This window comes from Peromyscus californicus, unplaced genomic scaffold (genome assembly GCF_007827085.1).
Source record: "Peromyscus californicus insignis strain IS unplaced genomic scaffold, ASM782708v3 Scaffold_13__1_contigs__length_99412109, whole genome shotgun sequence".
Classification (NCBI taxonomy): domain Eukaryota; kingdom Metazoa; phylum Chordata; class Mammalia; order Rodentia; family Cricetidae; genus Peromyscus; species Peromyscus californicus.
Window position 1 is genome coordinate 95,494,253 of NW_026294424.1, and position 14,656 is coordinate 95,508,908.

General features: G+C 39.7%; 1 protein-coding gene across 3 annotated transcripts in view; it reads right to left on the reverse strand.

Annotated features, from left to right (window-relative positions):
• Nucleotides 1-2,924: 2,924 nt before the first annotated feature.
• LOC128108693 (ATP-binding cassette sub-family G member 3-like) overlaps nucleotides 2,925-14,656 on the reverse strand; it is a 77,072-nt gene continuing 65,340 nt past the window's right edge. For 2 of the 3 annotated variants that reach the window (XM_052735592.1, XM_052735596.1), the window contains 3 exons: nucleotides 9,060-9,149; nucleotides 8,173-8,258; nucleotides 2,925-6,145 (listed from right to left, as the gene is read on the reverse strand). In XM_052735592.1, the coding sequence (XP_052591552.1) occupies nucleotides 5,992-6,145; nucleotides 8,173-8,258; nucleotides 9,060-9,149 (330 nt within the window). In that variant the 3' untranslated portion in view covers nucleotides 2,925-5,991. Of the gene's footprint in view, nucleotides 6,146-8,172; nucleotides 8,259-9,059; nucleotides 9,150-10,847; nucleotides 11,038-14,656 lie in introns of those variants that run through there. The other variant, XM_052735593.1, reaches the window with a different exon arrangement.

Sequence of the window (14,656 nt, forward strand, 5' to 3'; positions counted from 1 at the left end):
AATAGGAACTCCTTTGGCCAATGACTGAACATGATGTAATCCATTCCTGGCACTCAAGGTTTACTTAGTGACATGTCTTTCCAGAGCTCTGTCTTGTCTCTTATATGATGACTTAATTATTATTCCTTTCATATATACATATTTATAGAGTGCTTCTACAATAGTAAGTTTCCATATATGTTTTCAAATGGCCTTTGTGTAATTGCCCTGCCTTTTATTCCCTCATCTACCTTGCCCTCACATACCCTCCCAATGAATCCTAGTCTAGTTTTCCATTTATCTCTTTATAATATTGTACTCTTATTTCTCCTTCCTTGGATCCTCTTGTCCTCCCTGGTCCCTTACTAGCTGCCTAAACTCTATGTATTCAGATTGAAGCACACATGTCTAAAACTTATAAGCCAACATCCACATGTAAGATAAAACAAGCAGTATTTGTCTCTGAGTTCTTGGTTAGCTCACTCAGAATAAGTGATTCCAAATGCATTCAACAGCTAAATAATGTAATAATGTTCTGTGGTATAAACATACCACATTTTCAGTATCCATTTATCAGTTGATAGACATCAAAGCTGTTCCCAATTTTGGCTCTACTGAACAGAGCAGCAGTGTATATAGATGAGGAAGTACCTCTTTAGTAATATGTAGAGTCCTTTAGATCTATACTCAAACACATTCTAGCTGGATCTTGTGGTAGACCAGTTTTCAGGTTTTTGACAGGCTTGATGGATTCTGGTGGAGGCATATTGTCTTGGTTGGTCATGTTTGTATTTTCTGCACTTGGATCTAGGAGTCTGGAGTTACAATATTTGAAGTGCTTCTTGATGTAAATGTCTAGTCTTGCCTTTGTTGGGTGGGTGTTCTGTCTTTTTGGTGGCCCACTCTTCTCCTGGCCACGTGTGGCAGCTGTGTGGTCCCTGAGTTCCAGTCTATTGGAAGAACTGTGAGGATCTTGGTAGAGAGCTGTTCCACAGATCAGCGAATACTCACAGAGGAACAGAGCTAGGTTTGAAGGAAATACTCTAGAGTGGTAGGAAGGAGCTAGGAGTTCTCTGGGTCATTACCAAAACCCAAGTCCCTCACAGATGGACACTTATAGTGTATGTGTGGTAGGTCATGTGACAGGCTGCAGCAGGACTGAGGGTAAGTCTAGAGAGACCAGAATGGAGGACAGGAAGGAGGATGAAGTTTCCATAACTGAGTAATAGCCTAGTGTGACAATTGTGGGTCCCTGCTAGAGAGAGTTTGTCAATGAGCAGAGTCCCAAAGGAATGCAGATGGGCTAGAAGGAACCACTTAATCAGGCAACAGGAAGAACTACGGGCACACTGAGTCTGTACCAAGAGCCAAACTGGAGTTTAAAAACATCCATATTATTGATGAGTACTATCCTGTTATGGAAAAAAAACTGAATGAAGAACTTATGAATATAAATTATAGAAACACAAGGGAAATAAAGACCTGTGAAGGTGCAGATTGTAGCTAGAGTTTTCCTGCCTGGCCCACAGTCAGGACAAATCTCTGTCACCCGCCAGTCCCACAGCAGCTCAGACCCGACCAAGTAAACACAGAGACTTATATTGGTTACAAACTGTATGGCCATGGCAGGCTTCTTGCTAACTGTTCTTATAGCTTAAATTAATCCATTTCTATTAATCTATACCTTGCCACATGGCTCGTGGCTTACCAGCATCTTTACATGCTGTTTCTCATCATGGTGGCTGGCAGTGTCTCTCTGACTCAGCCTTCCACTTCCCAGCTTTATTCTCCTCCTTGTCCCGCCTATACTTCCTACCTGGGCACTGACCAATCAGTGATTTATTTATTGACCAATCAGCAACACATTTGACATACAGACCAACCCACAGCAGCAGATACAGCAGCATAATCTGTAATCTCTAGGAATGCAAAAGATCTTGGGAATTAGCAGATCTAGGAGTAGGCAAGTATTTCAAGAACTAGTTTCTACAGATACTGATGTTCAAGGCAGGGCCCCAGCATCTGTGTCTCAGCAATGTTCCTTAGGTGAGCCTCTTTTCAAATTCTTTACCACTGAGTTAACCTGGAGTTTAAGTGACTTTCTGATCAAAGTCCTCCTGAAATGTCACAAGGGATATTTCATATAACAAGAACCCTATCTTCATATGGCAACTATAGTCAAAGCCCCCAGTCAATACTCCTGAGCCATTACATCACCACAGAGAAGTATCCACCTGTCCCGGCTGGTTTTATGACAAGTTGACACAAACCAGAGTCATCAGAGAAGAAGGAGCCTTAACTGAGGAAATGCCTTCATAAGATCCTGTCGTAAGGCATGTTATGCCTTCTATAAGCAAGAGGTTGAGCAAGCTATGATGAGCAAGTAAATAAGCAATACTCCTCCATGGCCTCTGCAATTAGCTCCTGCCCCCAGGCTCCTGCCCTGACATCCTTTGGTGATGAGAAGTGATGTAGAAGTATAATCCAAACAAACCCTTTCCTCCCCAGCTTGCTTTTTGGTCACTGTGTTTCACTAAAGCAATAGGAACTCTAAGACACCATCATAAATCTTATTTAATGAGCTCATCAAAGACATTTTAATGGTCATTCATTATGTGTGGGTTTTTTTTGTTTCTTTCTTTGTTTTTTGTTTTGTTTTGTTTTGAGGTTGTGTTGTTTTTAGCCCAGGTTAGCGTCAAACATATGATCTACCTGAGGATGACCTTGAACTCCTGATCTTCCCACCTCCTAAGTGATGACAGTATAAGCATACACCACCACACCAAGTTCATTGATTTGTTTTAATCATAGAATTAACATATTTTTTAAACATATTTTAGAACTATGCTTTTAAAACAGAATAAATATATTTTTATGGACCAGATAGTGGCCAAAGATGGATTCATTGGCTATTACATTTGGTGGATGATTGCTTATATTCTCACTGTAAAGATGAAGATGTAAAAATGTAAAGAATGTAAGATTTTCTGGGACAAATTCTTTTCCAAATAAAAGAAATTTGATTGATTTCCTCTCATAATTATTATCAATGAGATGAAGTAACATGCAATATTTAATAACATTACCTCAGAGTTTAGACTCTCTCACTTATAATTTAGTTTGTTACTATCTTGTAAATTTAAAAAATATAACCATTGCTGATTTACAGAATATCAAAAACCAAGTAGAAAAAAGTCTTCATTAGAAACTGTACACAAGAAGTTCCTTTTTTATATTTGTGATTTTTATTTTAAAAACTTGACAATTCCATATATGTATATAATGTATTTCAGCCATTCTCCCTCCCTCCCACCTTTCTGTTTAATCTTCCAACCCCTTCAAATGCCCCTCCTTACAAGTCCCTTTCTTGCATTCATATCTTTGGATTTGTCTCATGACCCACAGAGTTTAACCAGAGCTGTCTGTGTGACCCTGGGTTTTAGAATATCCAGTGAAGCCTAGCTGGCTCTTCTGTGAGTATACAGACTCACAGAATGACTGCCTCTCTCCCATGATTTCCCAGTAGCAATAGTTCAGCAGAATGGAGTATGGTCCTGTTGAGTCCCTCTCTGACCCTTGCTGTGCTGATGAGGGATCCAGTCTTGTGCAGGCAGCTGTAGATGTTGTGAGATGGACCAGAGTGGCAATGACTGTGTGTGTCCTGCCCACAATATAGCATTTCCCACCCTTCTTCTCATCTTCTGGCTCCTGTACTCCTTCCACCACTCTTCCACACTGTCCTAAGCTTTAGAGGAGATGGTATACATGTCCTGTTTAGGGTTAAACACTCAAGTGTCACTCACTCTGGTACCTGGAGCAGCCATGAGTCTCTGCATTCACCACAGTTCATTACAGTGGGAATGTTTTTGGGTAAAGTTGGCTGTAGCATTTGTCCATGAGTAGAAGTTTAAATATTTAGAAGACAGTTAGTAATCACATCTCTTTAAACAACTGTTGAAAATTTCTAGCATAGAACCAACAACTCCAGTTAATGGTTTTTTGGCTGGATTTACAGGGAAATAAAGTTTTGATGTTGTAGAATCCAACCTTCAGCAGGCCAGGGATTAAAGGTGAGCCATGGAATCTAAGGACTAATCACTCCATTGACTGTTCTATCTGAGAGTGTAAACATTAACTCTCTGGAGCCAGCGAAATGGGAAACACACACACACACACACACACACACACACACACACACACACACACACATCTCCAACATGTCAGGTTCTCACCTAGGGTGTTGATGGGTGGCAAGCCTTCAGCAGGTTAGAGAAACTGAAGAGGAGATGCAGAGATGAACTACTGGACAGACAAACAGACACACTAGGACTTTTCTGAGGGTCAAAGCTTAGTTCTTCATTTTATTATTGTTTCCATTGCTTGCTCTACTCTATCCTTTTTCTGTTCTGTTCTTCTACCCTGACGTTTCCCTTCTTTCTTTTCCCTGATGTCTTCCTTCTCACTACTTCCTGATGACTTCCTTCTCACTACTTCCTGATGACTTCCTTCTAACTTCTTTATTTCTTCCCTTACAGCTTATATACCCCAGAATCTTTCCAGGAATATAAAAATTACAATGTGGTTATATTCTATTTTTAACTGAATGATTAAAATGAATACAAGTATAAAAAACATGTTTCCCATTTCCCTTAATGAATTAAACATTTTACTCATTACAGGTTAAAAACAAATTGTCCCCAAGCACCCACATACAGGTAAACATTTATGTAGATGTAACCAACCGTCTTATTAAATAAGAAACACAGAGTCGATTCAGAGAAGAAAGCCAAGAGGTCAAAGCTAAGAGCCTCACCCTTCCTGCTTCAGCGATCCTCTTCAGTCAAGAGAGCTCTCCGAAAGGGACCTACTTCCTGTGTGTATGTCTTTATATAGTCTAGCTGTTCTGCCTTCTCATTGGTTGTAAACCCAAACATGTGACTGCCTCGTCACTGCCTGCATGTACCGCCCTCCAGGTCCTTAAAGGCGTGTGCCACTGCCGCCACGCACTTGCTATGGCTCTAATAGCTCTGACCCCCAGACAACTTTATTAACATACAAATAAATCACATTTCAGTACAAGTAAAATACCACCACACATTTATGTTTTAGAATTCTCATAAATCAAGAGCTTTTCAGCCATAACTGCTTACACAGACAGTAGTTTTATAATTGCCAGAAAAACAAATTACTATTTCACTCTTCATATTTTAGAGTTCTGCCCAATTATCTTAACTATCCAATTCTTTGTTTTCTAGTTACATGAGGTATTATTTAAAGTTTGTTTTAGCTATGTTGCACACCAAAATCCATGAACACATTTCCCAATATCAAAATAACTTGAGTTAACTCCTGGGACAAGACTGTTTTCCTTAATCATTAACCTAAGCCACAGTCAATAGGGCTCTCAAGAAAACTCATAAGTCCTAGCTGTGTGACACCTCCTTGTTGATAATTTCTATGCTCTGCAGCCTCTGCTTTATCAGGGGCAGTGGCAACACTATATCCCACTTTTACCTATATTAATATTCCCACTAAGCTAACCTCATAATAATGTCTCACTTCATTTGGTAAAAACTCTTAATCATCAAAATTCTATTTAAACTACCACTAATATTGTATAAAATCATTAGTTCAGTGAAACAGTACAGCTTAAGAGGAAATCATCTTCGTAATAATCCACAGGTAAAAATGCCCAGTAGAAAGAGATATTTCCATGAGATAATCATACTACATTAAAGGCAGTGGGGAACGCCTTCCCCTATTCACATGATGCCAGATAACAGAGAAAAGTGGCAGTAGCAAACACGTGAAGGCACAGCACTAGCAAGAGACATTCTGAAGCCAAAGCCCTCAGAGCCTTTTCTATCCAAGATTCACCCATCAGTGCCTTACATTCTGGTGGGCCAAACTCTTAAAACTCAAGTCCTACCTGCTGCTCCTCTGACATGGCCACCAGAAAAGTTTTAGTTTTTTTAAAATATCAGATTAATTCAAAGAAAGTGGAAGAGTGAGTTAAAAATGTCTCTTTTTCTTAAGAATTAATAACCGCACATAGGTAATTGATAAGAAGATAATCATTACACAAGCTAAGGCCACATGATTCTTCCAGAAGCCCCATGATGAGAGATCGATGCCCTGGATTATCAAGTATTCTTCACCAGTACATCTGTAATTCAACACACACAAAAATAATGTCAAAGTTTACTCAGTACATTAACTGTTGCTTCTTTTTAAGAACTCATAGTTTCAACACATCTTTAAAAATTTCTTCTTTATATTTAATTGATGGTAGTAATGATGTACTTATACTTTTATTATATATTATGTCAGTCTAACCTATTTGAATCAGGGCCCTTTGTTAATTTCAAAATCAATTTAAAAAGGCGTAGCTATCACATCTATTTAAAAGCAAAGAGGAAGTAGGCTCAGTAAACTTGGCCGAGTTTAGAGAGTCATACTAAGGTCCAACTTCATTGTCTTCAAGGTGTCATTCATTTCAAAATCTACAATGCTGCCCTCTCCTCAAAGGGCAAAGGCATGGATGAAGGACTTGTTTCTCCTGAAGTAGACACACAGACACTCCAAGAGATCAAAGCTTTGTGCAGTTCTGCTGACTCAGTAGACATTCATGCAATAAACACAGCATCAAATTCTAGACCAAGGACCAGAGAGACTAAGGGTTTTTGCCAGGAGTCAGTTCATTGCTGTCAGATCCTGTACTAAGAGCTCAGCTATGGAACATCCCCAGTAGTCCATGGCTACAGAGAGAGCCTGGGTAGCAGTTGGAGCACAAAGGGATGCAAAGGCCTTTACACAGCTTAGAAAAGCAGCTGCTGCTAAAAGCTCTGGATATATTACAATTACCACCTGTGTATCTCCATCCCTGTGTGTCTCCATATCCGTGTGTCTCCATCTCTGTGTCTCCATCCCTGTGTGTCTCCATCTCTGTGTCTCCATCTCTGTGTGTCTCCATCCCTGTGTGTCTCCATCTCTGTGTGTCTCCATCCCTGTGTGTCTCCATCCCTGTGTGTCTCCATCCCTGTGTGTCTCCATCTCTGTGTGTCTCCATATCTGTGTGTCTCCATCCCTGTGTGTCTGAATCCCTGTGTGTCCCCATCCCTGTGTGTCTCCATCCCTGCGTGTCTCCATCTCTGTGTGTCTCTTAGGATTTAAAAGTTCCCAAATCCACAGAAAGGGCAGATTTATTTTCCTCTTGTGAGGACAATCCTTTAGTGAGTATGAGGTCTGTGGATGGCCTGCCTCTGGTTTCACTTTACCCATCTTCATCCTTCTGACAAGAAATTGGTAAGGAATTTGTTTTAGGATGACAGATCACGCCAGGAAAGAGGAGATGTAGGAAATAAGATATCCCCCCATATTTGTTTTCTTATCAGTAATTCAAAAATAATTCAAGTTACTATTATTCATTATTATTTTGAACATCCATTAGAGATTTAACATATAAGCATGTTCCTTTCTCACTTATATATCAAAATCAAATCAATGACAGAAATCATAGAAAGGGGAGGTATTGTAACTTGAAAATAATACACTTTAATTTTATTTAAAAAATCTTTGTTTCTATTTAAATGGTATTTAAATTTCTATTTCTATTTAAATGGAAAAAAGGTATTTCCTTGAGAATGTTGAAAAAACTATATTTTTCAACATACTGAAATATGTGTTTCTTTCATTGCAGGACATATCCTCTGATAGGATATTTTACACACACACACACACACACACACACACACACACACACACACACACATCTTTGATTTTTTGAAGTGTTTGAGGCAGAGGAAAGACCCTGAAATCTGGCAAGCAAAGATTACTCACTTTAGCCTTGCTGCCCTGACATTTTTGGCCTCTGCTCACAGGTACCATAATCTATACATGTAGAAACTGAGTGTCCTTGCTAAACTATCAGAACAGTCTAGGTCAAGCTCAAATGTTCTGAAACAAGGAACTAAAATCCACAATCAAGGTACCAAAAACCATTTTTAAAAGGCCCAAAGAACCCTTTCTGCACATCATCTACACCATGGAGCAGTAGGATCAAAACACATCCATTTGTGCACTGGTTACAATGACTCACTCTAGGGAACTGGAGTGTTAATCCCGAAAGGATGGTTTCCCCTCTAAGTCTAACAGCATTGTATGTCCCCATTATGACAATGAACTCAAGCTTACATCACATAGTTATGACATCTACTGACTTCAGCTGTGTTACGTTCTGGACAGAAGTTTTGTCCCAGGAATGCACTGTGCTGCAAAGCCTGTAACACAAACAAAAACAGAGAAAGGCAAATAGTTTAATATTTCATAAGTTTCCAAAGAATAAACAGGGCTATAACTTCATGTTCAATCTTGACTGCAATTTTCAAAAAAAAAAAATTGAAACAAACAAAACCCCACCAAGTTCAGTCTGCCCAGAAAAGCAGTGCCCCTCACCCACACTCAAGAGACTTAGGATCAAAATGATGGTGTTTTGCAACTACTAAGAGGTGGACTCTCTAAGGAGATTATCTCAGGCGTTTCCTTCTCTGCAGAGTCCATAACAATGTAAACACTGTAATTAATAAATTCCTATTGATTTATAGTAACAATATATTCTTGCTTGTTTTCATCAAAACCAATTGTGATTATGGGAGTAAGATAGTCTGTTAAGACACACTTTATGAGAGAGAAGCTTCACAAAGTCTATGGGTATCACATGGTTTCTCTTTCTTTTAATTTCCTGATATAAAGTATTTATCTTAGTCCCTTATCCTTTCATTATTTCCTTATTGGGTAGAATCACAACAGTATGCTTTTCATCATACCATCTATCTTTCCTCTTTTCTCTGGGATTTTTCTCACCCTTTATTTCCCTCAAATAACATTTCACGGAGGAAAACCCCAGATAACTCACTGACCTTTGGGTAGGATTACAGGAAAGTTCTCATCTTTTGCTCCTGGAAGGAAAATCCTGGGGAGCAGCTGGTTAGAAATTACAGGTGGGGGAAGTACTTGGCTGGGATTCATTTCAGTTACTACAGCTGGAGACCCCAAGGACAGTGACAGACAGGACAACTTACTGTAAATCCATAATGAGGAATGTTGAAGTACTGAATCCATGAGAGGTCCTGCAAGAAGTTCGTGTAAAATAGTTGCAGACCTGAGATGAACTACAAAGAACAGAAACACCAATTAGAACGAGTCCAGTGACTAAGAATTCTAGACAAGATCCTCCATCTTCAAGACTCCTTCATCCTTCTGATCATTTCTGCTCAGATCAGCTCTTTAAAATATTCTTTCGGTCAGCTCTAAACAGAAATCTTTACTCTTTGCAAAGCCAAGCCTCTCTGTGGTTTTCAAAAGGACTTGCCACCCCACTCTGCAGGAGCCAAACCCTCAGATGCTTATGTTGTTTATCTTTAAAAGGGCATGTAATCTTTGCACATCCTTTAAACTTCAAATATATCCATCCTACCTATTTAAAGTCCTCTTTAGATTCCTCATCATATCTAATTTATGTAGATATTGTGAATGATGAACAAGGAATAACAAGGAAGAGCTCTGAAGTTCACACAAACCTTGTCCTATGTAGTCTTAAGTACAGTAGAATATGCAAAACAATGACTGTGTGTGTGCATGCAGACTGCACCTGACCAAATGCTTCTACAGAAAATACAACATTTGGCATCGTAACTAGTTTTCAGGTCTCATTTAGAAACTTTGTATAATAACCAGTTGTCTTAGTTCCTTTCCTGTGGCTGTGATAAAACACCATGACAAACATAGTACATTTCTAAGTACAAATTAAAATCATAATGGGAAAGAGATGACAGAAACAATCTCATTCAGAAAAACCTCAAAAAAGGGGAAGAGGAAGGGACAGTCTTGGAATAAATCTAACCAAATGAAATACTTGTACAAAAGCTTTAAGACACTGGGGAAAAAAAGAAATTGAAGATACTAGAAGATAGACAGAGCTCCCATACTTATAGATCAGTAGGATAAATATGAAAATATCCACCCTAACAAAAGCAATCAACAGATTTAATGCAATCACCATAAAAAATACAATACAATTCACATACATTGAAAAAACATTACTAAAATTCACATGGAAATACAAAAGACCCAGATTAGCCGAACAATTCTGAACAAGAAAACTGCTAGAGGTATCATCAACCATTGAGGGTATCACTACCCACTGTGAGAGAATCAATCCCATCTTCTCTATTGATAATAGGCTTTCAGTGGGCCTGTCTGCACATCTGGGAACAAGAGCAACAGACTCTGGCAAACTTTACCAACTCATGAGTCCTTCTCTCATAAAGAGGACAATATGCCATTTCCTCTGGTAGGGCTAGGGTCCCACTCAAAGGAAAAGTACACTTGAACCTGGGGATGTCCTGCCACACAAGTGTAGCAATCCCTCCTTGGTCACATGTGCTGTGCAGTGAACACAGTTTACCCAAGTATTCATTCTATACATCAGTTTTATAAGCACATTTATCAAAAGTTAAAAAAAAGTGAACTCTACCAACATTATGTCCTTTAGGTAATGAGGTATTGTTAGGTTCCTTCTGAGAATTAATTTTAAAGGCTGCCTGGATGATCTAATGGGGACAATTTGGAACTCACGTACTTGTCTATCTAAGAAAGATTTCTGTTTATATTTTTTTTAAGTAAGGATAAGACTATACACTAATCAAATTGGACTGTTAGAAAATCTGTTTTAGTGACATTAACAAGTTTTGGTTATCATTTAAAAAATAATAAACAATACTTTTCAATCTTAATTTTAATGATTTTCCTTGTGCTGAGCTTGCCCATTTCCCCTGGGCAATGATGTCAGCAGCCTTTCTCTCGGGTATAAAGTGTCCCACCTCTTCAACCTTCTGGACTGTGCTCTCAGTTAACGGCACAGGAAGGGGCCTCCCAGGTCTCTTTCAATTTGTTTTCTGTTTTGTTTTGTTTTTTGACTTTTTAGCAGTATTTGGTCCCCAAGCAGGAAAGCACAGGCTGGAAATTTTAGCAGAGGAGTCTAGGTGAAAACTTTGTTACCTAAAAGAAAGCAAAATGGAGAAGAGAGCCATGACACAACTGAGAAACTGACCTTAGTTTCCCTGGTGGGAAGGGCTGTGGACTCCCAAAGATAAGAGACATGTAACATTCATGTGGAGAGAGGCCCCCAGTCCTTCTAAGAGCGACTTTAATCTTAAACAAATCTGTTTAGTTCTGAGTTACTCTAAGGTAGTCTTCATTATTCTAGCAGCAGCATGGGGAAGGGAGGAGGCCTCTATCCATCTGAGGAGGTGTGCATTCCTACTATGTGTATACTATAGTTTTCCTTTAGTTGTTACTTGATTCTCTGATATTTGTGGAATTTCATCTGGATTCCTTCAAAGTGCTTCAGTTCAGATCTCCCATGTGGGTTTTTAATTATTTCCAAGCCCCTTTTTTCTCTTTTGGCAAGTTACACATCCTTAATACATACATCTGTTTGGCACACACCTGATTAGCCTCCAGTTAAGTTTGGTTTCTATTGCTGTGATGAAGATACCATGACCTGACCAAAACTGTGGGGGAAAAGGGGTTTATTTAGCTTTTCCATCCTGACCACAGTCTATCATCAAGAGAAGCCAAGATGGAAATTGAAGGGAGGAACCTGGGGGCAGGAGCTGAAGCAGAGACCATGGAGGAGTGCTGCTTACTGGCTTACTCCCCATGGCTTCCTCAGCCTGGATGGCCTTCCCAGTGTAGTATTGCCTGCAGTGGGCTGAGACCTACCACATCAATCATTAATCAAGAACCCATCTTCCCCAGTCTTGCCTCCAAGTGATTCTGAAGACATCATGTTCTCAAAAGAAGTTCTCCCCACCCACCCCCTTTTTTGGGGACAGTGTTTCTCTCTGCAGCCCTTGCTGTCCTGAAACTCACTCTGTAGACCAGGCTGGCCTTGAACTCACAGAGATCTGCCTGCCTCTGCCTCCTGAGTGCTGGAATGTGGTGATATTATGTCCCCCAATATATTGTGCACCCTAATAAACTTATCTGAGATCAGAGAACAGAACAGCCACTAGATAGACATAGAAGCTGGGCAAGGTGGCACACACCTTTAATCCCAGTACTTGAGATCTCATGTGTTGCTTGGAAAAGACACACGCCTTTAATCCCAGGAAGTGATGGCAGGAAGCAGAAAGGCATATAAGGTGTGAGGACCAGGAACTAGAAGCTTTTTAGGCTTTTTAAGCTTTTAGGCTTTTAGCAGTAGTTCAGCTGAGATCAATTCAGATGAGGACACAGAGGCTTCCAGTTTGAGGAAACAAGATCAGCTGAGAAGTTGGCAAGGTGAGGTTGGATGTGGCTTGTTCTGTTTCTCTGATCTTTCAGCGTTCACCCCAATACCTGGCTCCAGGTTTGTTTTTATTTATAAGACCTTTTAAGATTCGTGCTACACTGGGATTAAAGGCATTCTTCACCACACCCAACCCTATCTTTACATTCTTATGACATTAAAAAAAAATCTTACTTTTTAAAACTTCCATGGGGCATGTTTGTTTGACTATTGAGAGCAGGCATTGACAAATCAACTCTGTATCATCATGATAGAGAATAATAATAAGTAGAAATCTTTTAAAACCATAACAATAACACGCTGGTTTAGAGTTTTTGCTGTTGCTGTTGGAATCCATTGGTGTGTTTAATTATCTCAGTAAGAAGCCTATCAGTTCCAGGAAAAGGATGGCATTATTTTTTCACATTTGAACATGTTAGAGGCCATAAGATTTTGCTAGAATTTGAGATTTTTGTTTTATTGGTGCCTACATTTTGGCATGCTTTTATCATATCAGCAATAGTAAGAGGAGCTAGATCCATGGAATGAAGGTTTATTGATTAATCATTTATTTTAATAATCAAGAGTTTGCATTTGATTATAATAATGAAAGAAATAGGCAATAGCAACTTCTTTATTGTTTTTCTATACTTTGTTGTAGACAATTAACATAGTTCATAAAGGGCTCTGTAGGCTTCTGTCTGACAGTGGAAGTTATGAGTGTGTATTATAATCAGGGACTTCATTTTAAGTCCTGGCAATCAGTGGCCTCCACAGGCTAGCTGGGAAGCCAAGGACTGACTTCATTTAGTAACCATTTAAAGATGGCAAGTGTTGAGCCACAGTTTTGAAGTTTTATTTTTAAGAGACTAAGTAATTAAACAGATTTTCTTTAAGATTTTAAGTGTATATCAGGAAAAAACTATCATATCTATCTTTCATATCCAGTTATGGTAAAACCAAAGTGCTTTCAAGGTGAAGGCAGAGCTTGGTTATGGATGAACAAGCCATCCAGCCTCAAGCTGGTAGAGAACTGCTTGCTGCTGGAAAGTAGGCAGTGACCTGTCCGCCAATTTGTTGAAGCAAGATATGAGCAGGGCAAGAGGAATCCCCACAGGAGAGTGCACCAGTGTACTGAGGAATGACAGTTCCCAGATTCCATTCAATGGTGCCTTTGTTCTCATTTTTAAAGTAAAGATTATATTGTGGATGCATATGAAATGGAGGGGGCAAGACTTCTCCATGGTGAAAACAGACAGGGAAACCAACGTGCAAAGGCTGGCAAGCAACAGGAGAGACAGCATCAGGGAGAGCTGTGGTTTGGGACAGGCCACCCCCAAACAAAGGCCAAACTTTTTCACAGAATGTAGGGAGACGTCCAGGAGACAGTTTAACATCATAATATCACCTGTACTCCTATTCAAGTTTCCAGTCATATATTTTCAGGATAAACTAACTCTATTGTGCACCCATATTCTCCCCCTTAAATATATAATCACTCATGAGAAGGGAAAAAGAGAGAGGTCACATGGGCTCTGTCCACCTTATTTATATTTACACATTCAATCCTCTTTAAACCTCCACCCAATGCACTGGAGTCACTGTAAACCGCATTTCACTTTTTTAAATCTTCCCTAACAATGCTCAGGCAATTCTGGGCTCTGGAAGGTGTCTAGGATTCCCTTCTATACTCTGAGGTAGGAGGACCAGAACCAATGGGCAGAACTCCTTGACATGGATCCTAGGCCTTGCTGTTTCCGCTGTGCTGTGGGGTCCTTGGTCTGGGATGGCAGCAGAGCCCATCTCCTACAGATGGGCTGGTCCACAGCACCATGTTTGTCTACTGGCCTATGCCCTGGGAGTCCAGCACCCCAGCAATGAGGGAGGTGAAAACCACATCACCATACCCCAACAGGAGCCCCAGGAATCTTAGACATTTTATTTATTGGTGCTTTAGGCATGGGTTTTATTAATCTTTTCTCTGAAACACCATACACTATACATGACTAACCTCAGAAACTAGAAATTAAAATTCATTTATACATAAACTCATGTGCTTACATGTGTAAGACCAGAGTTTCTATTCTATATTTGAGGCCAGTCTGACGACAGTCTCCACCACTCCTAGGAATTGAGAAAATTGTCTTTAAAAAAACATCAACCAACCAACCAAACAAAAAAAATAGTGGATGAGGCTGAGAACACAGCTTGGTTCATGGCAGGATGCTTGCCTGGCATGCACAAGGTCCATAAACCAAGTGTGGTAGTACAGGCCTCTAATCTCAGTACTAAGGAGGTAGAGACAGGAGGATCGAAATAGAAACTTGTAGTTCTAAGAACCAGAAT